Raw genomic sequence first — 27604 nt, 5'->3', positions numbered from 1 at the left:
TACTAAAAGACGTCTTCAGATATCAAAGTTTTTATTAAAATAATTGCTAGTTCTTCATATATTTAATGCTGCATATCTTATCTCTAAGTTAATGGCTAATTCTACAAAATGTTTATCATAATTCAGACTAAAACCAAATGTAACTGTTCAATGGCTAAGTGTTAGGTGTTACTCGTAAAAACAAAAATTTGGGTTGTAAGGCTTCATACGCAAACAATAGTATTTATTTTCTCGCAATTAACGAGGTTGGTTCAGTAAATTAAATATGCTTCCTTACAAAGAATTATTACTCAAATTGTCAGGCTTTTATTTTGAAATAATACTCAGATTTTCTGTTTACATCAGTTTTCAGACCTTATTAGGCACAAAAAAAATCAAATGAGTTAATGTGTGACATGTATTTTCCTTTACCGTGTCTTTATGTTCTGAGACGCTAAATACCATCATCAGGATTTCATGGGTGGACGATATTAAGATGTGTATTAACAGGGAGAGGTGTTTTGTACATATCAAGACACCAAAAACAAGTCAAAATGTCAAACAGATGAGCCCACATTCACATCACCACAGCCATATGTGAAAATAAAATGAAAATACAGGCTTCTGTGACCTTCACAAAATGTGATTACAAAATGGTTATTCATTTACAGTAACAAAAATACTATGTTGGGCCATTTAATAATCACATTAATGTGTAGTTTAATATCTAACTAAACAAACAAACAAAAAGAATATCTCCATTGCAGCACCACCGCAAATAGCACGAATAGTTATGATGGGTGGATACGTCATATTATTCCTTTACTCTTTTGTAATCCTTTATCACAATTCATTCAATCAAAACTCTGAAAACAAAAATTACAAAAAAAATACGTTTTAATTATTACATTTTTCTATACATAAGATTTTTATGTCTATATTTGTATCTACACTGTTAAATTTTGTATGTAACACAAAAAACTCAATAGCAATTACATGAAAAAAACATAATAATGTTACACGACTCACAAAGATTTAACATTAATCTAAAAATAATAAATATTTAAGTAGTTTGTTTGACCTAAAACACGTTTTTAGAGAGTTTTACTGTTTTATTTTCTGGTATTTTGAAAGCATCGCTCTGAGTGACAAACTGACGCATGGCAACCAGCAACCAGCAACCAGCCCCGCCCCTCGTGTGCGTCATCTCCGGGCGACGACAGAACCAAGCTTCGCGCGCCAAGCAGAAGGAGGTTTTTTCTTACTTTTCTGATAAAAAAAACTTGTCTGAGCGCTGCGGGAAAACGTGTTCATGATGGTACGTTGCACATTTCTGTTGTTTATCATCTTACACGACAAATGGCACAATAGTTTAAGTTGTTAAATCAAGAGAAAGTGAGCTTGTTATCTTGTTGACGCGCAAAAGCGCCCTGAGCTGTGTTAGCTGCAGCTAAAGAAATATAAAGAAAGATAATCTTGACAATCTGTTGTTTAATGCAAGGAAAGAGGATCACATCGGTTTCTCTTACTTTCTCATCGTTTTGCCGTCGACTTTTGTTTCAAGTTCAAAATTTGCACATTTTAATGCAGAATGTCCGAAAGTTCAATGTTTAAACTACAAAATAATCGTTTTGCCTTCGTTAATGTCATAATAAAACAAGTGTGTGCACACAGGACATCAGGCGGTTCTTTGCACCGACATCCGCTAAACCGGCGGTGCAGAAACCAGCCTCGAATGAAAATGTCAAACCCGAGAAGAAGAAGAAGAAGAGTCCTCTGTCTTCAGACGAGGAGGTGAAGAATAAAAAGAAACAAACCACCAAGGCAAGGAAATAGTACCATAGTCTATCCTCCTCTTTGTATTGATTCCTGTGTTTTTCTCCTCCTCTTGGTTATTTGATTTAATTTGGTTTATGCTCTGTAGGCCAAAAGCCCCAAAGCAGAAGAGCAACACAAGGATGGAGGGAAAAAGCGAAAGAAGCATGCAATCATAGAGTCAGGTGAGAGGGATGTGAGCTAATGGTTAACGTGATCATAGAGTGTCTGCTGTTGTATTTATCTTCACTTTTATTATGTTATTTGTGTTTTTCCACACAGTAAAGTATTTGTAAATTTGCAAATGTAAATACATTTTTGTTATCATTTACAACTTACAGTCTTGGTTTGGAATAGAAAACAACAAATTAGGTATAAAGGAAAGAGAAGAGTCCTAGAGGATCCTAGAACTATAATAAAACAGCTGCTACATCTTGTTCTTTCTGCTCAGACTCGGAGGAGGAGGAGGTGCCCGTGAGCAAGTCAAAGAAATCTCCCAAAGAGAAAGTGAAGACCAAGAAGGCAGAGCCGCCTCCCAAGAAAGACCCGGTGCAGTACGTCTCTGAAACAGGTGATGCTTACGTGCCTCAGCGGTTAACACGTGACGGTAAATCATTTCAAAGCAGCTGTGTTTTGATGGGATGTCTCTCTGTTCTGGTTGCAGACTCGGACAGCGACACCTTTCAGAGCCTGAAGAAAGTCTCCAAACCCAACCAGAGGAGCGGCTCCAAAACGTCAAAGTCAGATGCGGAGAGTCCTCGGTCGGCACCCAGAGGAGGAGTGAAGTCTCCTCCCAAGCCTTCTGCTACTCAGGGGGGGAAAACTGGGTTAAAGTCTCCTCCTCTGCCTGCCACCCCTAAGTCAGCACCACCTCCTCCCCAGCCCAAACAAACCCCCACCTCAGTGCTGGACTACTTTGGCGAAGGGACCGTTCAGCGGTCAGACAAGAAACTGGTGGCCAGCACCAAACGAAAGGCTGTGAGTACTCACTTCTATTATATTATTATTGCATTATTACTGAACCCTTTACCAACTCTTCTCATCCTCTCACTATTAAAATACGAATCCCGTTTCAACAAACTGACTCTGTAAAAACTCATCTTCTCCTCAGCCAACTCAAGACACAGACGACCTGATAAGTGATGAAGAACTTGCAAGACAGCTGCAGCTGGAGGAGGAGATGGAGGTGACTACTTGTACATATCATTATTTAAAGTCGACGGTAGCAATGTTTGATACCACCGATTTCCTTTCCGATCCGATACAGAGTAAGTATCGCCGATGACAGTCGATACTGATGCTAATGTGTCTGTTAAATGGAAAAAAAGCGTTTCAAATCATCATATCTTCATAAATAATACAAGACATCAGACATCAATGTATTTATTTTAAACTCAGAAGTATATTGAGGTAGCGGCCTCATTCACTATAACCGACCTAATACAACAACAAACAATAAAAATTATTAAGTAAAACAATACAACCATTAAAATAAATTATTACTTAACTATTAAGAACTACTATAAAATGAAAACTTGCATCTTAATTTGCAAATGAGGTGTTTCGCAAGGTTTGTTGTGTTGCCACAAGTTAAGTTACTTTCAAGGTCCAACATCACCTCAAATGACTGAAGTATCGATCTTTTGATAGAATCAATATTAAAGCATAAAGACCTGGTATCGGAAGTATCGATCCGCACATCACTAGTAGACAGTAATTAATGAATCTGTTTGAACATAAACGTGACTTTGAATCTGCAGTGTTTCTCACCGAGACACGTCGAGTCCGTTGTCGGTACATTTAGTTGCTTCTTGACATGGAAGCACGTGACTGCTGCAGGTGCACGGCAGTGTGACAACACAAAGTCAACACACTGGTCAGAAACAGCACAGTTAAACTTTTTTTGCGCTATGCTTTCAGTCTGTTTTCAAATAAAAATGCCTCAAACTGTTTGTTCCGGTCGTGTTGCGTATTAGAGTGAACTGGAGCGTTATACGATCAATCAAGAAGGAGACATTTACTTATTCTTGTCTCTGTGCCTTCACACAGCTGGAAAAACAGGTGCACGAAGATGAGGAATTCGCAAAAACACTGGCGATGCTGAACGAGGAGCCACAGGCCAAGAAGGTGATGAAGCCAACGATAAAAACGTAGGTTCGCTTTTAACGGCCTCAGTTGTTAAGTGTGTTCTTGCATGTGGTTACATCCAGGCTCGTAAAGGCTCTGATGAAAGACCGGGCCAAACCGTAACTCCCAAGAAGGGCAGAGCGAATGCTGCCGGCAGCACGAGCAGCCCTTCAAAGCCCGGCCGGAGCGCGTCGGAGGCCGCGATCAGCCCGTCTCCCAAGAAGAACGCCAGCCCCGTCAAAGCCAGCTCCAAACTGGCCCTGATGAAGAGAAAAGACGAGCTGAAGGACGAAGAGTCGAAGAGCAAAGTGACGAAAAACAAAATCTCCCCTAAAAAGGAGCCGCGTGATTCTGCGATCTCAGACGTGAAGTTCACGCCTAAAGCGGGAACTACCCCCACTGCACTTAAAATCTCCCCCAAGAAACCTGAGGTGAGCCAAGAAGATGAGCCTTACGCAGGTCGTAATCTTCACAATCTCATGTTAAATCTCTTTAATTGTCTATAAAATACCACAAAAGAGAAACGTGTGAACAAAAAAATGGGTAAAAAAAACATTGACAACATAAAGTTAAACAATTGTGTCTCTGAACCAGAGCACTAGTACGAGTCCTGAGGACATGGAGAAGAAGAAAGCCAACACCTCAGCTTACAGGAACTACCTCAACAGAGATGGACCACGAGCTCTGGGCTCCAAGGAAATCCCCACGGTAACGTCACCTGCTGCTGTAGAGAAAGAAACGAAAAGCTGTGCGTTCGTTCGGTGTCTGATTGGTGGGTGACTGGACGCCGCTGTGTGCTTTCCAGGGGGCGGAGAACTGTCTGGAGGGCTGCGTGTTTGTGTTGACGGGCGTCCTGGAGTCGATCGAGAGAGACGACGCCAAGTCTCTCATCGAGCGCTACGGAGGCAAGGTGACGGGAAACGTCAGCAAGAAGACCACCTACCTGGTGCTGGGCAGAGACAGCGGCGCCTCGAAGCTCGAGAAGGTGACGAAGGACGAACACGTCCAAACAGATGAACAGAGGAGGAACAAAACAATATCAAAACAATCTTTTTTTTTTTTTAACACTCGTGTTTCAGGCGGAGAGTTTCGGTACAAAGATCCTGGATGAAGATGCTCTATTGGAGCTGATCAGAACCAAACCAGGAAAGAAGTCAAAGTATGAGATCGCTGCAGAAGCCGAGGTAAAACTCAGACTGTTTTGCAGCTTTTATGTCTTTTTGTTGTAACTTAAATAACATCTCACTGATATTAAGCGTTTTCTTCCTCTTCTTCTAATTAGAGCAAAGCCCCAAAGAGCAGGACTCCCTCCACCCAGACGTCAAAGACCACCCCCAAGTCCCAGAAGATCTCCCCCTCTAAGGGGAACTCCAGGTCCCCTCAGACCCCGAGCCCGTCAAAGACCGGCCTGGCACAAGGCCACGGCTCCAGGACGTCAGATGCCAGCACCCCGTCTGGGAGAGGGTCGCGTCACACTGCCCGGCGAGAGCTGGGTCTCTCCTCCACCTCCTCTTCCTCCTCCTCCTCCACGTCGACCCCGGCCCCATCGTCGTCAGAGGAGGGCGCCAGCACGCTGTGGGTGGACAAGTACCGGCCGCGCTCCCTGAAGACCGTGATCGGCCAGCAGGGCGACCAGAGCTGCGCCAACAAGCTGATTCGATGGTTGCAGAACTGGCACAGAAACCACGGCGGCGGCAGCGCCAGCAAACCAGCAGGTAAGAGAAAAAACTGGAGGACTCGGGTTTGTTTTGGTGAACGTTTAAGAAAGTATCTGTGCTGAAGGTCTTTGTTCTGTGTGTTCTGGTGAACAGCAGCGAAGTTTGGTAAGTTTGGAGGCAAAGACGATGGATCGGGTCACAAAGCCGCTCTGCTCTCCGGACCTCCTGGCGTGGGGAAGACCACCACAGCTGTGCTGGTCTGTGAGGTCGGTCTGGAAACACACACACACACACACACACACACACACACACACGTCGCACACCGCTCAGAGGGAAACTTAACCCTCAGGCATCTGTTGAATTTACCAAACTCTTGTAACCGTAGCGAACAAAAACAACCATGTCCAAAAACTCCTATAAAAACTTAATAAAAACTTAATTAATTTAATTAATTTAATTTTTTCTGATTTTGTCTGCACAAATCTTCTTAGGCACTTCAACACTTTACAAAACTACCAAAAAAAAACATTCATTTTGAGGAATGTTGACCTTTTAAATGCCAGTTTGATTACTTGAAGTCACTGTTGTTTTTATGAAAAACAAATTTGTTATTTTCCATAAAACTAAAGTTGGGTGGCTAGGGCATTTATTTTATTTATTTATTTTATTTTTTCCAGATCAGTCTTGGGTATGACCCAGATTATCTGAAAATATTGACTTGATTGCATTATTAGTTTTTGTGTAGCATCAGATGTAAAATTTACTACCCTCTTGTGACCTTAGTGAACAAAAATGTCACATTGACTTCCATCATAACTACATTTTTTGATCTCTCAGCCATCAAAACAATAAAACATTCATTCTGCAATATTAGGTTTTCAGTTATGAGAAAAATGGTCTAATTTGTCATTTTGAGTGTTAAACACTAAAAGCAGTAATTTTCCCATTACAGAGCCTATGAATAAAATGTTTGTTATTTCATTCGTTTTTGTGCTTGTGTTATTGAGCTTAGCTTAGCAGCTTATTATGAGGTGTGTGTGTGTGTGTGTGTGTATTGAAAGCCGTATATGCACTCGTTAAGGGTTTAAAACCCTCAACATGATTGAATTTGTGATAGTTTTGTAAAGTGCTGAAGTGGTTTAAGACACTTATGCAGAAAAAAATCTGAAAAAAATATTAGTCTGTTAAGTTTTTATAGCGGTTTTTGGACGTGGACGTTTTTGTCCTGAGGGTTAGAAGTTGTTCTGATCCTGGCTTCGCTTGATGGTTGGTGTTGGTTCGTAGGAGCTGGGCTTCAGCTACGTGGAGATGAACGCCAGCTGCACTCGTAGCAAAAACAGCCTGAAGGAAGTGGTTGCAGAGTCACTGAACAATACCAGCATCGAGAACTTCTACAAAGGTGAAACCTGTATTCTTTTCTTTTTTTATTTGTTACATTTTTCACATTTATTTATAAATTTAGTGGACAAGAAGCACGAACTTACAGCAGCAAACCATTTAAGCCATAGTCATATCATCATATGTAGAGACCAAGGGGCACGTTAGCAATAGGAGAAGCCACTTATTAGCTCAGACCTCAGGTGTAAACATGAATACACAGCCCTGTAGCGTATATGGCAACATGACATGAATCACACTTTTAAATATGACCTATTGTGTTATTTCTGAGGGGGATAAGGCAAGAATGAATCCTACAAAGGCGCCTGAATCTATAATATCTGAGTTTTTCTAGAGGATTTAAGGAAAAACTTCTTTTAACCAACTTGAAAAATAAGAGGACTTGTCAGATTTCCAATTACGGAGGATAAGTCTTCAGGCTTTAAGGCAAAACCCTCTTTTAATTTTTTTAAATGATGAGGGACGTTTTTTAAAATACAACCAGCCGAGCTTAACCTCCTGAGACCCTGCGTCCTCATATGGGGACATGAAGTTTTAGCTTTTATTTTGCAGCTTATTCTGCTTAATTTAAACCCATTGTTTGTCCCCATTAGTGGACGATTTAGTCTAGTGGTATTCAAAGGTCAAAACTTATTTGTTTATGCTTATTAACGTTGCTAGTTTGATGTGACTCACAAATTTAACAAATTTTATCAATAGCAACGAGCTACAACGTCGCTAATTAGCAAGTACTCGTTTGAGGACGTTGGGACTTCATTGTTCTGTCTTTGCTCGTTTTTACTACTTCCTGTTCAAAGATGATGCGTAGTTTTTATACCTACTAATCCCTAATATCGTTGAGAAAGTTGTGAAAATTCATACCAAAGTTTTTAATACAAGAAACCTGCACAAACTTCAGTTCTTTTGTTTTAGTAAATGTACATGACACACATTTTGCTCTCAAGCGAAGCTCATACCGTGTCCTCCCGCTCTCTTGGTCTCGTGTAGGAACGTCTTCGACCGTGAGCAGTAAACACGTTCTCATCATGGATGAGATCGACGGCATGGCTGGAAACGAGGACCGTGGAGGAATCCAGGTACAAACAAACTCGTGTCTCTCCCCAGTCTGGACGCGTCCTTGTCTTCTGAAGGCGTTAGAGGAAGGATCGCGACGCCTCGTTACTAAACCCGATGTGTTTGTTCTTCCGCGCAGGAGATGATCAACCTCATCAAAACCTCGAAGGTTCCCATCATCTGCATGTGCAACGACCGCAACCACCAGAAGATCAGGTCTCTGGCCAACTACTGCTTCGACCTGCGCTTCCAGAGGCCACGGGTGGAACAGATCAAGGTACATCTCAAATATGCCCCAACAATTTTATATGATATTTTATTTTTTAATTTAATATTTTTAAAATATATATATATATTTAAATAAAATTATATATTCATACACACACATGATTGAATTAAAATCCTAGTATTTATAATGATCTAATGTGGTTGTGGTCAGATCTGGCATGAAGCTGTAACTGAGCTGGACATCTGTGTAACTTCTGTTAACTATTCTTTTTAAGCTTCCTTATTTAACATGAACACATCTTGTTATTTATTTATTAATTTATTTATTTTTAAGTGCTGCCTTCACTGGCCACATGGTTAATTAGCTGTTCAGCTGCAGCACATCTAAATGTAAATGTCACTTCTTATCAGATACATTTTTACGTGATTTTTTTCTTTTTCCATCGCACCTACGACTCTGCATCTGTGATATTTGTTCCAATATGTAAATATTTAACTTTCCTCTTTCACAGTTGTCCTTTTTCATTCCTTTTCAGGGAGCCATGATGTCTATCGCTTTCAAAGAGGGAATCAAGATCCCGCCCCCAGCTCTGAATGAAATCATTTTAGCTTCCAATCAGGACGTCCGACAGGTAAAACGAGTCAAAGCCTCATTTGATTAAACCTGTGCTGCGGTTTTGACGTGAGAAGTTTCTTCCTTTGACTCCACTCTCTCTAAAAGCTGTCTGCTTCCTCTCCAGGTGATCCACAACCTGAGCATGTGGTCGGCCAAAGACAAGGTGATGACGTACGACCAGTGCAAGGCGGACGCAGCCAGCGCCCGCAAGGACATGAAGCTGGGCCCGTTTGACGTCTGCAGGAAGGTGTTCGCCTCGGGGGACGAGACGTCCCACATGAGCCTCATCGACAAGTCCGACCTCTTCTTCCACGACTACTCGCTGGCGCCGCTGTTCGTGCAGGAGAACTACCTGCACGTCCGTCCTGCCGCTGCTGGGTGAGGAAAGAGGGGGGACAGGCCGTGAGACTCCGGGTCCAGATCAGTATCAGTTCTTTTAATATATTTTAATATGTTGTTTTGTCTTTTCTCACAGCGGGGACATGAAGGCCCACCTGGTGCTGCTGAGCAAGGCGGCGGACTCCATCTCTCAGGGCGACATGGTCGACAGACGGATCCGCTCAGGGCAGAACTGGTCTCTGCTGCCCACCCAGGTAACGTTTATGTTTCTGTGTCATGAAATAGAAACGTCCTCCGGTGGAGGGCTTGATTTAAAGGGCAGCGAACGCACCACTCCTACTCATTTAGTAGGTGTAGATCAACTACATGACAGAATAACTACATATGGGTCAAAGACGTATAAGGATTTTAAAAGTGAAACAAAATCAAAATCAGCTGCTATTAATAATAATAAAAGAGTAACAGTACAACATCAAATCAATGTCCAAAAACCTACAGCTACTGAATTCATTAACATGTCCAGTCTCTCTAACAGAGGACATGTCCTGGGTAACAGGATACCTTTGTTACCCAGGAAGGACAAAACAACTGTTTTTCCTTTATAATCAGGCACTAACTGGGTCTACTGCGTAAAACATTAGCTCAATCTTCAACACATCAATGTCATATTTCACATGAAATAGGTCATTTTAAAACATAAAAAAATTATAAATGTGTTATTAGCGTTATCCAGAAAGACACATCACGGTGGTACATAACATACCACTGAGCGAAAAGGTCAAAATATCAACATTTTAAGAGAGATTTATTGACATTGTCATCTCTTTTGGGTCCTTCTGAATCTGTTGGTTGATACAACACCCTGTAACATGAATGTCCAAATCCAAATATGGTCATAAACACTTTATGTGTGATACACAGGAAGGACATTTGAGAATCCAAAAATAGGGACAAAAGTATTTCTTGAATAAAAATGTAAATGAGCTTAGTGTTGTTACTATATTTGTAGGTGTCATTACAAACACCAACACAATTATGCCCCAGTGTATCATTAATGCCTGTATTAAGATTTTTGACATTTTTAGCGTAATTTTGTACTTAGATTTTTAGCCCGGACGTTATTCAGGAAGGACAGTTTTGTACTTTTGAGCTAAACAGGTCCTTAAATTTTCATTTCTTACAGTAAATACTCATATGAGCAAGTAAAGTGGGAAGAATTGAGTAACAAATTGTACTTTTTAATTTTTTTTAATTTATTTTTACTATTATAAATATGCCTCGGACACCAGAATTGACATGTCTCGTCTTTGACCCATATAAGTAAAGACAACTCCAGACTTTTTCCATTTGGTTTAGTGCAAAGTTTAAAAAGTTAAGTTGTTAAAAAGAAAAGGAAACTTCTGAAGAAAGCTAAATGCTTTGAGCACATTGCTGTCTGCTGTTTAGTCCTGGGTCCTTTCTCAGTGTTGTGTCCACTTCTCTTTCTAAAACAGTGGATAAATTAGGAATAGAAGTTATTTTCATTGAAAAATTGCAGTCTTCTTTGTAAATATATGCTGTGTGTCACCATATGTTTGACACCTGTGTAACTTCCCCGATGGTTTGGACGTGGTTACGATAGATGGACAGAAAGGACAGAATACCAGTCTGTTAAAAATAAAAAACATGTATAATGTGTCTTAGAAGATTTATCTTCTCTATCCTTCCTCCTCCTCCTCCACTATCTCTCACTATCCTTCACTATAGTAATTATTATCACTATAATTAGTAATTGTTTTGTAAATGTTGTTGTTGGTTTTGTTTGTTTTTATTTATTATCATTATTATTTTCATTTTTTAATACTTATTAATGGAAACATTGTTTTACTTCATATGTTCATTATTTTTCCTTACTATAATATGAATAACAATGTGATAATCATTATTATTCCTGTATTATTGTGTGAACTGGTAAACATACAAATTATGATAGGACTCACACGCACACAAATACACATTGTTCATATCTTCTTTGTTGTTCATACTGTATTCAAAAAGTAAATAAATGTGTGCAAGCACAAAAAAAAACAACATGTTAGCTTAGCATGAGTGTGCGACTGTATTATTATCCCTGCAGTAACGTTATAAGTGTGTGTGTGTGTGTTTGTTTTTAGGCCATCTACGCCAGTGTGATCCCAGGCGAGCTCATGAGAGGCTACATGTCTCAGTTCCCGGTCTTCCCCAGCTGGCTCGGCAAGAACTCCTCCACCAGTAAACACTCCCGCATCGTTCAGGAGCTGGCCTCGCACATGAGTCTCAAGTGAGTTTTTTTGCTTCTATCACAAAGATGCCACATCTACACATAATGTTCAGCTCGTCAAATTGTCTCTTTTGTCTGTTTTCTCCTGCAGGACCATGAGCAGCAGGCAGGCGGTGAACCTGGACTACCTGTTCTACCTGCGACAGGCGCTGCTGAGTCCTCTCCAGAAACACGGCGCTGAGGGCGCGGCTCAGGCTGTGAAGCTGCTGGACGACTACCAGCTGGTCAAGGAGGACGTGGACAGCATCATGGAGATCAGCGTCTGGGGGGGACAGGCCGACCCCTACTCCAAACTGGATTCCAAGGTGAGCGGGAGGCTGATCGAACTGAGGCTTAGGTCATCGTTTCTTAGTGTCCCTCTGTTTACTCACATATGTAAATATTCAGAAAAGGAGGAGAGCAGCTTCTTTTAGCTTTAGATGCTAATCAGATAGGATACGGTTTCTCCGACCCCATAAATATGGAGGCAATGTACTACATTTTTTATTTAAAACTGAACATAAAGGACTGAACTTAATACAGCAGACATATGTAATGCTAAGTTACATGTTTAAACTAAGTAAACAGCTCCGACCTCTTCTCAGCTATTTATCTTTATACTCCAGTTTCAGCCGTCAGCATCAAATGTAAACAAGTCAAATGCAATTCGATCTCACTGCAAAATGGTCCGGCCGCACATTTTTTATATCCTTTAAAACATAACTGAGTTTGAGCATTTAAAACATTCTGTATATATTTATTTTTGTATAATTTCACCCCACCTACATACACAAAAATCTGATTATTTATGATTTGGCTGCCCACTTGCATTACCTTTGCAGCCCACTAGGGGGCAGCTTGGCAGCTTGGGAATCACTGCTCCATAAAATACTAAAACGATCTGTGCCAGATTATAATTCTTTGAACTTTCTCGAGTGCAGGAGCTTAAATGAGCATCTTGTCTGATCTCCTCCTCCCAGGTGAAGGCGGCTTTCACCCGTTTGTACAACAAAGAGGTTCATCTGACGCCGTACTCCCTCCAAGCCGTGAAGAAGGGGCGTCGCGGTGGCGGCGGGGGGGAGTCGGAGTTGGGAGGAGAGGACGGCGGCCAGGACGGCGGCCAGGAGTCTGAGGAGGAAGGGGACGGCCTCAAAGCCGACGCTATGATCAAGGTGAGAAACATGCACGGTTTGATGATGTGCTCAAAAAAAAAAAAACGTTGCATCAACTTCCTGTTTATTTCTTGTTGCGTCCTGCAGCAGAAAAAGGCCAAAACCACAAAGGAGTCGACTAAGCAGAAGAAGGAAGAATCTGGGAAAGGCAAAGGCAAAGGGAAAGGAAAGGGAAAGAAATGAGGACGGACTCATTAGGAAACTTTTGTGTGCACTTACATGGATCCATTCATGAGCGTGTAGAGAAACTGGTCAGCAGGTCACTCATCTGTCCTCTTTCTTTTTGTTTAACAGTCTGTGTCTCTTTACTGAACAATGATGCTGATATTGTCTGCTCTGTCTCTGTCTGCCATCATCATCATCATGTCAGTCCACGTCTCACGAGGAGCAGCAGCGGTAGTCGTAGTGTTGTTCCTTCAGTCGTTTCACAGTGTTGAGGATGTAAATAGCGCTGACGTAGAAGACTGTTACTTTTTACTACAGCGATGCCTTTGCTCTACGGTTAGAACCGAGGATCTGTCTCTTGTAAATTGCAATTTTGTAAAGGAAAAAAAAAATGTCATGAGGTGTAATAGAGAAATATGTTGCTCATGAGTGTCGGCTTGGAGTTTTTTATTTTTAGTTTTATGTGTAGTTTACTGTTATAAGGATGGTTTGTACAGGTTGTTATGTTTAGATCTCTTCTCAGACAACACAATCGCTCAGTATTCGTCCTCACTGAAGGTGTCAAATGATGCTGAGGCTGTTTACAGCAACGCTACTGACAAATGAGGCTCTAATTCTCCAGTGACCTGTGAAGTGTTCATGTCGCCGTCTCTTTAAAACATTAAAATAAGACGTGGAGAGTCAAAGTTCCTTTTAGCTTTGGAAAATGTAGCTGACAAAAACAAACGTGAGGGGTCAAGAAGTTCTTTAAATCTCAAAATATGTATAAATATATTATTTAATCTGATACAGAAATGAATAATTGTCTTACACAAAGCTGCCAGATACAAACCTGAATGAGAAACAACCATGAACATCTCGGAACAAACTAAATCAGTATTCAAACCAAGAGCAACAAAAAATGTTCAGCCTCTCAAGAACTGACCTTCACTTCAATCACAGTAGATTTTAAACTAAACAAACAAAGACATTTGAATGCATCAGCTTGAGCTCCAGGGAAAAAAATTATGCCATCTTTCCTTATTTTTTTTTTATTTAATCATAGACTCAGTGAAAATATTACAAATTAATGACAATAAATTACTGAAGGTTAATCCTATAGTCACAAAGCTCATTCTGGTACAGAAATATATTTTGTTTTATCTTCACTGGTTTTATATTCAACATTCACATCATGGCTAATAAAAAAACATTTTTTTTACAAACATGAAACAGGTTATTGTAGCAGTACAGGACTCTCTCCAGGTGACAGTGGTGTTTTCTTTTTCTTACTGGACTACATTTGTGATAGTGTTTATGTTTCCTGTGGTTTAAAGCTGTAATATGTGTCACAGTCTTAAAAACATGCATCAGCTAACAGTCAACTCTATCAGAGTAATGTCGGTCTGCGCTGGTTAAGTCAGAAAAAGATGTAATTACCCACTGTGGCCTTTAGGGGGCGCTGTGTAAGACATACAATTATAGATACAAAAGTGTGATTACAAATTATCTTTAGCTTAAATATACAGTTTCATCAAATATACATTTTTTTGTTGGTTTGTTTGGTCTGTTTGGTTGACGTTAGGCTTACGTGTTGACGTCACTGATCCGGTTCGTCGCTCTGCAGGTATTTGGAGCAATCAGAGATCTTCTTCACCTGTTTGACGCTCAGACTCTCAGAGCACATAGGACACACGGTCTCACTCTCTAGTAACCTGGAACAAAAGTTCAGGGTAAAGTCTGTCAGGAAAGAAGAGGAACTAAAGCCCAACACAATCTCTACAATTATGTGTGTAAACAGGAGGAAATAACCTTGAAAGTGTCACAAGATTAAGATGAATTAACTTAAAGCAAAAAAGATGGTATCTGGAAATATTCTGAAGTATATATCGGTCGCTGTCAGCCACATAAAACGAATATATAACTTATCAATTTGGTACTGGGGACTAACTATGCATTAAAATACAGCCGGTGAATGTGTGTATGTTACGTGCGAGTGTGTCACTAACAGGATTAACTGCGAGTAGAGGGCGGGAAATTCACAGTGAGGACAGATGGACCAGTCTTCCTTCAGCATGTGACGGCCCTGAGGACAACGTGAACAAAGACCAGATGAAGAATGTGCAGGGACAGACGAGACTACCGTATTTTCAGGACTATAAATCGCTCCGGAGTACAAGTCGCACCAGCCATAAAATGCATAATAAAGAAGGAAAAAACATATATAAGTCGCATTTTGGGGGGAAATTTATTTCATAAAATCCAACACCAAGAAGAGACATGTCATCTTGAAAGGCAATTTAAAATAAAAATAGAATAGAGGCAACAACAGGCTGAATAATTGTACGGTATGTTTACGTTACATGACGCAACTGAACGTGCCTGGTTTGTCAACATAACATATTAAGAGTTATTGAGATAACTATAGCATAAATAACATGCTAAGAAGTTTACCAAAACATCCGTGTCACTCCAAATAACCCAAATCCAATGAAATCTTCATCCTCGGTGTCACTTTTAAACAACTCCGCTAACTCCGGAGGTAGAAGATGCGGCGCTTCCTCTTCTACGTCGCGCACGTTTTCCAAGCACCCACGTGCGAACTCTTTCCTGTAGCTGTGGCCACCTAGCTAGCTTTTAGCCCGCGATTGGCTTTTTTTTGTTTTCTTCATTCCAGTAAGAGTAACCTCCGCTTTTCGCCAGTCCCTTACAAGTTTCTCGCTAACTCCAAACTTTCTTATTGCTGCTCGATTACTGATTTCGGCTGCATGTTTTACTACTTGCAGCTTGTTATCTGCAGAATACGAGTTTCTTTTCGGTGCCGTTTTTGTTAAGCCCTTCTCAGTTGTTTTTAAAAGTTACCGCCAATGTTGAAATTATCAACACAGGCCTAGAGCGCCCCCTTGCGGTTTAGTGTGAAAATGACATGTGAAATGATATACCGGTAATAATGTGTTAATAATTTCACACATAAGTCGCTCCAGAGTATAAGTCGCACCCCCGGCCAAACTATGAAAAAAAAAAAAACGTGACTTATAGTCCGGAAAATACGGTATCTTGTTCCAAAGAAATGGAGCGTATGAGCGATCGTGTTTTCCCACCGTGGCGATGCAGTAGGGCAAGTTGTTCTTGCAGGAAATGCACAGCAGCTCGTTCTGCGGCAGCTGGAAGCCACAAAAGGGACACGGAGTAGTTTCTTCCTCCAGCTCCGACGTGTCTGGACGCCTGCGGTGGAGACATGAACGTTTCAGATTCAGAGGCCGTGTAGGACAGACGAGGAGGAGGAGGTGTGGACGTTCATGTGACTCACCGAACCATCGCCTCGATCTTCTTCCTGTACTTTGGGTCGATGTCGTTTCTGTACTCGGGTCTCATCAACATGGCAGCGAAGCTGAAGGCCGAGTTCTTCAGTCCGGCGCGGTGACACTCGATCACTGCCGACGTCAGAATGGGAACGACATCTACACAAACACAGACACGGATGAGACGTATTCTGGGGAAGGTTGACGTTTAAACGTCGTGATATTTATGTTTTTTTTCTTCGTGTGAGTTGGACTTGGAGATGATGGTGAATTGTCTGTGCTGACTCACGTGCAGGAAATTTGCTGATGTTGTTACTGACACGGATGAGCATGCGCGCCCCTTTTAAGTGGTCCCCTCTCTTTACGTGGATCTACAAGAAAACACATGATTTACAAAGTCAGAAACACCGAACTTACCTACGTTAAGACACAGACGTGTTTCAGAAAAGTGAAGGTGCATTTATGGTGAATACAGATTTATTTATACATGTTACTGATGTAGGACGTCATTTTTCTCAAAGTCACATGGTTGAGTAACACATTACCTTGTGAATTTGAGGAGCACTGTGATAAAACGTCCAAATATTAGTCGCCCTAGAGCATAGGTGTCAAACATGTGGCCCGCGGGCCAAAAGCGGCCCGCCAGAGGGTCCAATCTGGCCCGTGGGATGAATTTGCAAAGTGCAAAAATTACATTGAAGACATTGACTGCAAATTTTCCAATAAAAGTAACTACTTTTCCTGCGTTTCACACAATTTTAGTAAGAGCTGTGGACATAACACAACAGTGAGACATACAGAAATTGCACTTCTTTTTCTTAAGAAACATGGTTGTTCATAAAAGATTTTGTAATAGTGCAGTTCATTAAATGTAAACACTTTCGTGATGTACTTCTTTGTGCTAAAACAAAGGGAAACATTTGAAGTTGTCATTATTTGAAGGTCTGGCCCCTTGAGATCATATTGTTCTGTAGGTGGCCCCTGAGCTAACACGAGTTTGACACCCCTGCTGTAGAGGCTAAGCTGCCATCACGCTCCTTCGAGAATAACCTGGCACCTAGTCTCACGTAGCTGACATAAACCCCCAAATACATTTACAATATTCTGAACAGTGATGGATTTAAGTTGTTCTGACCTTCACCAGCAGGTAGGAGTGAAGTATCATCAGATTAGTGGCCATCTCAGCGGGGATCTTGATCTTCTGAGCCTGGAGCTCGGTGTACATGCTGAACAGCACGTCGTGAGCGTTACGGTAGTTCCCTTCAGCAGGAACACGAAAGCAGAGGAACGTTACACATTTAATTGGTCACACCAGCTTATGGTGCTGTTATTGGTACGAAGGTGGCGGTTGCACCTGCACACTGCTCCTCTCTGGCGATGATGATGGCGGTGCGAGCAGCCTCCCTGTACTGCTGCAGCGCCATGTACAGGCGGAACAGGTACTTTGCATCCTGGGAGGAACGGAGAATGATGATTTATGGTGATGAAAGTCAAATAAACTCCTGTTAGCTCCTCCAAACAAAGATCTTTATTTATCCCAATGTGGCATAAACAAACGAGTATATTTCCTTATTATTTTACAGCTGTTTCACACTCAAACTACAGTAGCAGTGTATTCATTACCTTGGGCATACCGTCACTTTCTCCCATCAGGTAATCTATCAGCTGGTTGGTCAAAGAGGTGTCCTTGGCCTGGCCCACCTAAAACACACACATACACAAAGTTAGTTTTGTACACACACACGAACGCACACATACACACAGAGCTCTCACCGTCTCAATGGCCATCTCTATTGCCAGGTTGTCCTCAGTGTTTGGACACTTCAGGAAGTGCTTCAGGGCCTGAGAGACGCCCAGAAAGTAAGAAAGAAAGAAAATGTGTAAATGATAAAAGTCAGAATAAACGACTGATGAGTGAATAAGTGAATTTGAGGCTCTTACTCTGCTGTACTGCCCACACTTCTGAAAGAACTTTCCAGCCTGCAGGTGTTTCTTCTCTCCCTCAAAGTAGAGAGCGATGCTCTGGTAGTCCTCCTGCGTTGCCTCCGCGCCTAAAAAAAGAAAAAGAAAATAAAAAAACACCAACGCCATTAAATTCCAGACAAACAACACTGCATTTAATTACAATTACATTTAAATAAAGTGGACCAACAAACAGTGCAGAAGGGGAATACATTTGCAACAATTCAGAATTTGGTGTCAACTTGAATGAATAATCCATGGGCTCTGACCGATGATGTCTGCGTAGACCTCCATCTGCCCGTGCTGCTGTGCCAGCTGGAAGGCTTCGTCGTTGCACTGAGACAGAACCAGGAAGTGGATGGCTGAGCCGTAGTCGTTTAGGCGCAGGAAGAACCTGCAGCACACACAGGAATAGCTTCAGGGTTCTCAATACAGATTAAAATAAAACTACTGCACATCAACAAACAGAGTTTAAACAATTCGTTTTCAGAAAGTGAATCAAAAACAGCTGGAACTGGACCTGATAATTCATTAAGACATCTACAGAAAACTGCCAAACCTTTGTCACTTCTAATTCTCAAACAGGAAGATTAACAAGAAGTGATTTAAAAACCTAGAACCTGCAACTGTTCACTATTTAATGGCATTTACCCCTTTACTTCGTAGTATGTAGAATTCAATGTGAACACTCGGCAGCATAAAGCAGTAAAAGAAAATGTGGACATGCATTAAAGATTAAAAGCTCAATCCCTTCTTTGTGAATATCCTGGGTTTTTTATTTGTTTTTGTTTTTCATACCTGGCGACCATCTTTGCTCCATCAATGCTCTGCGTCTCCCTCACGATGCGAACGGCGTCCTCTGGGTTGTTGAGGTGGTCCAGCAGCACACGGATCACGTTGTCCCAGTCTTTTGCGCTCTCATAAGCCCGCGCTGCGTCTTTATACCTGGCGGTGCGCACGGACACGCATTACACGTTACAATCCCTATCAGTGAATCACGGAGGAGACGGACACATGGACTGAGAACCTACTTCCCGTCGGCCTCCTTGGCCTTCGCGTACTGCAGGTGGATCTTTGGAGAGCTGACGTTCGGGAGCAACTCTCCCACCTTCGCCCTGAGAAACATACAGAGGAGTTAAACCGAGGAGAATAAAAAAAGACACACTCGGTGTGCGCTGGCTTTTGTCTCACCAGTTTTTGCAGCGAATGTAGACTGAAGCGGCCTTGTCATAATACTGCCCTTTTTCATAGAGCTGAGCGGCTTCAGAGAATTGCTGCAATAAATAAAGCACAGATGAGCAAAAAAAAAAGATCCTCCAGTACGACAACGCTGCACAACACAACACAACACATCACGCACCTTCATGCTCTCCAGTATGGCTCCACATTCCTTTTTGAGGAGTCTGCTCGGGTGCTGAATGGCCTGAGCGGCTCCTCTCCGGATGTCCCCCATCCTGATGGACATCCTGGCCACGCCGGCCTGGCACGCCTCGTCGTGGTCCTGGAACTGAGGGAGGGGAACGTGAGGACCAGCGACAGAATCAGGATCACTTCAATCACGTGCAACGTAGACGTGAACCTTCAGTGCATTTCTTATCCAAGTCTGGTAAGTCTCCTCCTGTCTGCTCTTAAAGTGCTCTTTCTTAACCTAAGTAGAGTGGACGACAAACTGTAGGAAGACTGTGGAGCTAAGAAAGTGTAGTAAAATAATATAAAACATAATATAAAACACTATCTGAAGAGGAAATCGGGTTAATTTACCTTATTATTGCGGGTCATTCCTTTTTCATAGTGCGCCAACGCGTTGACATAATCTCCTCTGCACAGAAAGACGATCAGGTTTAGAGACATGTATGAAAGGTGTGTGATTGCTGTCGTGTGTGTGTATGTGATGTGTGCGAATTCGCTCACATAAACTCCAGATGAACCGCGTATTCTTTGGATATAAAGGGAATCTGATCTTCCGCTAGCCGCTTGGCTAACATAAGAGCGCTGTCCCAGTGCAAAAGTTCTCTTCTCATCTAATACAAACACAGTGTTAGTTAGTTTTACACGCATAATAACATCTCATACAACCTGTGACAAAGAATTATTGGCCTCGTACGCACCTCCAGGGCAGCAATTGGGCAGTTGGAGGAAAGATAAAGGTCTTGTGCCAAGTTGTAGTCACAAAGAAACATCGCCAAGTGGCCCGCCAGTAAATTCATGTCCTCTATACCCTAGAAACAGAGAGACACGCAGACACAGAAACAGAAAGAAAGAGAAGGAGTGTCAGTTTTGTCTAAACATGGAGGTTTTGAGGTTTTACCAGGAGTGTACGTACCTGGATGCCCTGCAGGGACAGCACCATTCCCACGTTCCCACTCATGCGGTAAACCTGAATAGCCTGTTCAACCTCCATGTGGACCAGACAGGCTTTGCCCAGCTCTGCCCAGTCTGCGTCACTGCCCGCGGACTTACACAGATCCCAGGCCTCGTGGAACCTGGACAAGAAGATTTACAGTGTTTATTTATTTATTTCAGCCCCACGTCCTTCTGCTTTCTTCCACTGAAGCTTTGATCCCCTGCTGAAAACTGTGATGATAACTCTGTAGATGTTCTTTTATCCAAGAAGAATGGAGGAGGAGATCAAAAACAACAGAAAAACTTTCTGAACAGTTAAAAAAAATCCATCTTAACTGTAAAACATTAAAACAAAGCTACTGTCTGGCTCTTCAAAGAAGATGATCACATTTTTACCTTTTTAGTATGGCTTTTAATTGAATTTTCATTTATTTTTATCCTTTAGCTCATAGGTCTTCAACAGGGGGTATGTAGCCCCTAGTGGGTCCGCGGAGGTACTGCAGGGGCGTCGCAAAATCATTGGTTGATTAATATTTTATATATTTTTTAAATTTTCATCCACAATTTTCCCCCATGAGTCCTGTCAATCCAAGCCTCCCGTACACCATAGGACCCGCCCCTATCGCTGATGAGCCAATCACATATTACACTTCACTGCCCGTTCTACATATAGCTATGTTTAAAGTTAAAACATGAATCTGCCAGTATTTATTACTTTATCTGTCACCCTACTGTTGCACATGTTTGAAATAAAACGTGTGTATTAATTCGAATAACTTAATATTGTATTTGCAAAATAAAGTATATTTATAAACAGCACTAGGCCGAGTTTAATATACAGTTTAATATATATGTAATTACTAAGTTATAATTGTATTGTTATTTTTATCTCTCTACTATTTACTCAACTTCAAAGTAATGAGGGATAACGTTTCCTCAGTGTTCTTAATTCCTCAGTGTTTTTAAATCCTTGTGTCTGTTTACATACAGGGAGAGGGGGATATCTCTTGTGTCTACTGTTTTGTTTTTTGTTTTTGTTTTTTTTTTTTAAGTAAAGCTCTTTGGGCTGCATCTTTTGTATGAAAAGTGCTCCATAAATAAAGTTTGACTACTTGACTGATTGATTGATTGATTGATTGATTGATTGATTGATTGATTGATTGACTGATTGACGATCTGCAGCGTGACCGACCTTTTCAGCATCAGAGTCTGTGCGAGCTGCTTGCTGAGCTCTGGTGGTGAATTTGTCGACGTGCCTGTCGCGTGCTTGAGGAACGAGTGCGTGCTCAGAGCCACTTCGCTGGTTTTACCGCTTGTCGTCTGACAGGTCAGCTCACCATTGTACAAGAGCAGAGGCTTCTGGGAAAACAGGAGTGCAGTGCTGCCCACCAACACCACCTGGGGCCCTGAGCAGAGTGACGGGGAAGGAGAGTTTATTACACGTATAAAAGTGGTTCTATTGTGGTCTTCTTATAATATGTGTAACTGTGGCGTCTCCCTACCATATATAGTAGTTTTATGTAAGGCGTAGGTGTAGACCTTATCCTCGTCGTAAGCTACAAACACTCCTCTGTCCGCATGCCAGTTGTCCCACAACACTCCTGTGATGGTGGGAGAGAAGTTCGGGAGCTCAAAGCAGGAAACCGTCGCCTGGATTGGACGCACACAAACACACGAACATTTGCTTTAATCCAAGTTATTTCTGTTCAAGTGTGTCTGTATCTTTTTTCTTTTAACGCTGTGTTAAATAAATAAAAATATTCAGCGTGTACATTGACAGATCGCGACAACACATAATATTTCTCTGCCATTATTAATTATTGATCCTCTCATTTCACCGCGCACAAATACTTATTTTTATTTTAGATTCCACAATTCAGAGACGTGTGAATTACGTATGCACTGACGTTTGCAGGAGAGTACAGGAAGCCGCCATTCTTATCGTCAATGAACACCAGCCGGGTGCCGTTCAGGTCGGGGAACACTTTCCGCACACCAACGGAGTGACTGTAGCTGCTCACCGTCTCCCAGTCCTCCACCAAGACACACACCACGTTTCCTGACTGAAAACAAATTAGATTACAGCTCAAACCGGCAGACACGTACAAGTCCATTGGCACAGTGAAAAGGAAACAACTGGATGGTGGAGACTGAGTTAAAGAGGTGACACATTTAAACTCTAAAATAATAGAAACTCATATAAACACATAAAAATAAACAGATATTTGATAACTGATTAATTAAAATTGCTACTCCTGATGTTACACTAATAAAAACAATCAAGTATGATTCAGTAGAGTAGTAGTGTAATATTCTGATTCACTAATTAAAACAGTTAATTAAAAATTGACGTGCTGATCCTTACATCAGTGCCGTAGTAGAGGAAGTCGGCGGTGAGGGCGTGACAAAGGATCCGACCTTTTCTGTCGTCGTCTGGAAAAAGCTTCATCTGCTTCTTCTCCTCCTGATCTTTACCCTCAATCTTAAACACGACACAGACATGGAGTCGACCTGCAGTTTATCGATGTTCAAATGGAGAAGCTCGTTTAACTATCATTTATCGGTGAGAAAGACATGACTCACCATGTGGAGCTGAACTTTTCCCTCAAACAGAGCTGCAGCGTAGTCAGCGTTGAGGCACATGTTGGCTATGGTTCCCAAATACTCAATGTCCTTCAGCTTGTGATAACCTGAGTGACGCACAAAAACTTTTAACAGGAGAAAACTCATGACCAAACGATGCATAACATCGCTTCAGTGATTAAAACATGTACATACCAGGTTCTTGATCTACCAGGGCGTAAAACCAGGCTCTGTTGTTCATGCCCACTGCCACATGATATGGTCCCACTGCAATGAATGTGGGCTCCACTTCCACTTCTATGGCTACAGGGTTTTCCTACAGCACGATGTAAAAGAGAAAGACTGAATATTGAATCTAATTTCTCGTGTATCTTCTTGGTTCAGTTTTATATACCGTATTTCTTGATTTTATTTTATTTCATCATATAAATCTTCCTCATATTATCCTTTCTCCCAAGTTTATATGATAATTGTTGTCAGAACTACTACAAGCATCTATAATGTTGTAATTTTCGAAAACTTTATGGCCATTTATAAAGCACTTAACGTTTATTAACATCCTCTCTTTACCGTAATGCCCTGAGGCAAGATAATCATTTATATTGTCGTCCTTGTCCAGCATGGATCTATATTTATAGCTCTTTCCATTTCTGCATAGAGAGAGATTAAGGTCTGGATGCGGAATTTAACGATTAACGGTTCGGTATGTTATTCCTTTTTATGCTGGTGTTTTCATTCCTTCTCTGTCTAAGATAAAACCGTCTCTTTTAAATTCTTTCACGTTAAAACGTTTCTCATTACAGCGTGAATGTGTGTCCTCACCCCTTCCACCTGGTTGGAGACGGTGACCTCCAGCAGGGAGGTGAGGTAAGCCAGTCGTGTACCGAAGCTGTCACCCAGGATGGGCAGCTTGGTCAGGAACACATGGAGTGTCCCTTTCTGCGTGGACACCGCCAACAGCTGGCCGTCATCTGTCCAGCTCAGCTGATCCAGACCTGCAGCAGACACAGAGATGATGAGGGTGAAGTACTGAACGTGGTCCAGACGTGTGTGGTTGATGAAGAGGGCCGTCTTGCCTTTAGTCTCGTCGTCCAGTTGAACTATGTGGCTGATGTCTTTAAGATCAGACAGCTCGTGGATCTTTATACTGTAACGAGAACATGGGAATAACTTTTGAAAAACAACTAAAAAATGTTAATGGTGGTGCTGTTTCTTTGTACGTCTGAATGTACCTGTTGTCCCCACACGACGCAGCCTTGTTTAGTGCTTGTGAGATGGCCACACTGTTGAGACTGTCTTTATGATTGTGAGCCTGATAGAGCTCGTGCCCTATCTCCCTGATGTGTGTGGAAATCACCACAAAGTATCCATGGGAAAATCCAATGAGTATATACCCATCACCGTACCTATACAGAGAGCAAAAACAAACTTTAGTGCAAGTATCAGACACGATTCAGTGTCTGGAAGTGTGCGAGTGTTTGTGCATATGCAGTACCAGCGGTAGGACACGATGTTTCCATAGCGGCGCTCGAAGGCCAGTTCTATCGGGTTCTCAGGGTCGTTGAAATTGAAAAGCATCAATATCCTCTTATCCACGGACACGCTCACCTGAAAGGTCAGTGATTGCAAAGATGTGAATGTCTATGTTGTGGACTTTCCAAACATTTTAGATTAAACAGGTTATCTCAAAGAAAGTCAGTAGCCAAAAACATGCTGTACACTTTGAGAAATTTGTGAAGAATTCACTTACAGTGCTCTCTCCTTGTGAAGACCTTTCATCCGTTTTCATTACAGAAAAGTAAATTTCTGCAGGTTCACCTCTCAGCGTTGTCTGCCAAAAGATCAGGCAGGTATAACTGCAGCTTTATTTTCTCTTACTCTTTCCTCGAGATACTGCGCATTCTGATATTTTTCCAAAAAAAATCTCAGTGTGTTTCTTGAACTTGTATATCATATACAGTATCCCCATCCCATCACTAAGACTGCTGTGACATCCTCATTCACAATCCGGTTTCCAGCTTCTTCTCTAACCGCAGGTTGCAGTGCCACTTAGCTGACAAATGTCATTAGCTGAGTCCTTTCATCATTAAAAGATCTGTTCACTCTCAGAGAAAAGAGGAGATGATCACAGAGAAGATTTTCTTAAATCAATGGCCACCGACATTAGACGCTGTAGCCATATAGGTATTTAACAGCTCAAAGAGAATCCCAAATAAGAGAAGTAAATGGACATTTATCTTTCTTTACATGCACTTGTGCTACAGTCAAGTCATTATCTCACACCGCCTTTGGTTGTTGTTGTATTTTGTGTATTGCTACGACAATGACAAGTTTTCCGATAATAGATGCTTTTAAAATCAGTGACCAAGAAACTAAAGTTGTATCATATTTAAGTGATACAGTCAACAGATGACACAGGTGAAGCGAGTATATTAATGTAAATTAACATTACATTAATATTAATGTGAATGTAAACTGAGTACCTGTCTGACGGTGTCGCCCTCATGATTGCTGATGCTTAGCGTGTTGTCGTCACTTCCTAGAGCCAGAAGATTCTGACTACTCCAGCACCCACAGGTGATCTTCTTGGTGTGTTTACCTAGCAAGTACGAGGAGGGAGAGAATAAGACAATCAACGTTACAGAAGTGACTAAAAAGTGAGTAAAAAAAAAACATAAAAACTGCGTATAGTCATTTTGTGTTTTTTGTTTTTTATTACCCAGCACGGGGATCTTGCGGGAAGTCTGCTGATTATAGATCAACAGGTTTCCTTTGACTGTCCCAACTGCCAACAGGGGGCCAGTCTTTGACCACAAGATGAAGGACATCTGATCTCTGTTGAAACCACCAATAGTGGGAAACAAATCGTCAGCGTCACATCCCAACTTGCGTCGGCTGATAATTTCCACACTGCTGACACTTGTCATACCTCATGCCGCTATCTATTTGGGATGTTTTATTGCCACTGGCATCCCAGAGGTAAATGGAGCTGGATTTTGCAGCTATCACTGCCAAAATGTCCCCATCCTTATCCCAGTCCATCCCAACACAGCGCCTGAGAGGTGTAGGAGGAAGAAAAAACGGGATAAAGGAACTCAATGTAAAGTATTTTTAAGCAGAGAGTGGTAAATACCTAAACTAAGTGTAACTGATGTTCTCACACTTACCCCGTGAGGTTGAGCTCAGCCCACTTGTGTCCATGTCGATCAAATATTTTCACTGTGTTGTCCTGCCTATGCATGTCAGAAAAACAGACGGTTTTAATTACTGTGCTGATTTGAATCTTGAATAACACGGCTGTATAAGAGATGCAGTCTCTATCATTACTCACCCTGCAACAGCGATGTAATTACCAAGGGATTTCTGCCACTTGTAGAGCAGGCCAGAACCCACCCAGGCTTTGTCAGCGAGGATGAAAACACTCTGAAGGCATAAAGACGACATTTTAAGCTGTTTTTGTCTATGTGTCTGATTGGAAGAATCAGAAGATTACTGCATTAAACATAACATCACTTTATCATCTTCTGTGAGTCTAGTGGACTTAGATCTCTTCACCACAACCACAACTCAAGCTGGATTTCAAATATATAACATTTTAAATCAAATGACCTAGCATGTGTTTTTAATGCATACACATGTAAAAGTCAATGGTAGCAACATGTCCAGTAACGTTATCAACTTATGCTATTTCCAATATGACAATTCACTGGCCTAAACCCATGTCTTAACTGTATCTGCTGAAATTAGTCAAGATGCCTAAAATTTCACCAGAGCTGCAAACATATAACTTGCAAGAGGTAATATTGTGTTAGTAGCGTAAGTAATGTCGACGGACTGTGTTAATGTGTTATTTTGGCTATTAACTAGTTAGCGCCACAGTATTTTTTTTAACAGTTTTTGCATGTTCTTAACTTCATAAAATGTCTTAGTATCTTAGTTCATATATGTGCTCATCCTGTAAAAAAAAAATGCCGAACGTCTAGAAAAACCAATTCGTTAGCTGACTTTGGGAAACATTATTACCAAAACAATAACTAACGTTACCTTTGCTAACATAATAGCTTGGTTTCCATGAGCTACCCCAGTAACGTTAGCCGAAGCGCGGTTACTGTTAAAAGTCACCCACAGAATTCGTAAAAGCGCACGTAAAGATGGTATTTTAAGTTTTTTTCTCTGGTACCAACCTTCATATTTGTCTCATTTAATCACTTAAACTTGGAGTTTCTTCTCAGAACATCTTCGAGTTGAACGGTTGTGTGTGTTACCCACAATGCTTCACTCTGAAGCGTCTACGGATACTATGGCGATGTTGTCAGGGCAACGGTCCGCAGCCAATGAGGGGCCTCCAACATCTTTTAAGTTCCGGAGTAATTATTTATTTATTTTTATTCAAGATTCAATGTTTTATCTAATCCAGGGCTCTCAAGTTTTGAACTTGGCTTAGAGTGAGATTTTTTTTTAATTTTTAATTTTTTTGAGCTGGGCGATAGTGAAGTGTGTGAAGTGCTATTTCACCTGGCAACGAGAAATACTAACTATTTTGTGATTGGCTGATAGGTCGCTGATTCAAGCAGAACAGTCTGTCTTTGCCTCATCCATTCATAGAT

The 27604-nt window shown here is 41.5% G+C and overlaps 2 protein-coding genes across 2 annotated transcripts; one reads left to right on the top strand and one right to left on the bottom strand.

Annotated features, from left to right (window-relative positions):
• The first annotated feature begins 1154 nt into the window (after positions 1-1154).
• Positions 1155-13257, top strand: rfc1 (replication factor C (activator 1) 1). Its single transcript, XM_047577354.1, has 23 exons — positions 1155-1297; positions 1654-1803; positions 1904-1979; positions 2246-2365; positions 2459-2772; positions 2906-2980; positions 3844-3921; positions 4005-4352; positions 4516-4629; positions 4727-4906; positions 5001-5105; positions 5204-5636; positions 5733-5845; positions 6864-6978; positions 7965-8053; positions 8170-8307; positions 8795-8890; positions 8999-9252; positions 9350-9467; positions 11367-11512; positions 11604-11817; positions 12472-12663; positions 12751-13257. The coding sequence occupies exons 1-23, from the start codon at positions 1292-1294 to the stop codon at positions 12844-12846; spliced, it is 3570 nt and encodes a 1189-aa protein (XP_047433310.1). The 5' UTR covers positions 1155-1291; the 3' UTR covers positions 12847-13257.
• Positions 13106-27320, bottom strand: wdr19 (WD repeat domain 19). The gene is made up of 36 exons (XM_047577353.1): positions 27182-27320; positions 26329-26420; positions 26165-26230; positions 25927-26052; positions 25717-25832; positions 25481-25596; positions 24748-24828; positions 24493-24605; positions 24230-24403; positions 24074-24144; positions 23820-23992; positions 23193-23313; positions 22998-23104; positions 22780-22896; positions 22322-22477; positions 21917-22064; positions 21607-21820; positions 20395-20554; positions 20180-20290; positions 19983-20092; positions 19833-19890; positions 19432-19578; positions 19263-19345; positions 19103-19186; positions 18870-19016; positions 18341-18465; positions 18051-18160; positions 17883-17951; positions 17733-17810; positions 17464-17560; positions 17245-17369; positions 16399-16480; positions 16118-16268; positions 15909-16032; positions 14817-14893; positions 13106-14522 (listed from the first exon to the last, which is right to left on the bottom strand). The coding sequence occupies exons 1-36, from the start codon at positions 27185-27187 to the stop codon at positions 14408-14410; spliced, it is 4050 nt and encodes a 1349-aa protein (XP_047433309.1). The 5' UTR covers positions 27188-27320; the 3' UTR covers positions 13106-14407.
• Positions 27321-27604: the final 284 nt, after the last annotated feature.

Source organism: Mugil cephalus, chromosome 2 (assembly GCF_022458985.1).
Source record: "Mugil cephalus isolate CIBA_MC_2020 chromosome 2, CIBA_Mcephalus_1.1, whole genome shotgun sequence".
In the NCBI taxonomy this organism is placed as follows: domain Eukaryota; kingdom Metazoa; phylum Chordata; class Actinopteri; order Mugiliformes; family Mugilidae; genus Mugil; species Mugil cephalus.
The sequence above is the reverse complement of the archived record's forward strand: the minus strand, read 5'-3'. Positions and strand labels throughout refer to the sequence as shown.

Excerpts from the sequence above, each read along its gene's own strand:
- rfc1 (XM_047577354.1), top strand. Across the intron at positions 2,981-3,843 it reads AGCTGGAGGAGGAGATGGAG|CTGGAAAAACAGGTGCACGA; the intron begins GTGACTACTTGT and ends GCCTTCACACAG. Across the intron at positions 3,922-4,004 it reads AGGAGCCACAGGCCAAGAAG|GCTCGTAAAGGCTCTGATGA; the intron begins GTGATGAAGCCA and ends GGTTACATCCAG.
- wdr19 (XM_047577353.1), bottom strand. Across the intron at positions 23,314-23,819 it reads TCTCCAACCAGGTGGAAGGG|GAAAACCCTGTAGCCATAGA; the intron begins GTGAGGACACAC and ends ATCGTGCTGTAG. Across the intron at positions 19,017-19,102 it reads GCCAAGGAGGCCGACGGGAA|GTATAAAGACGCAGCGCGGG; the intron begins GTAGGTTCTCAG and ends GCGCACCGCCAG.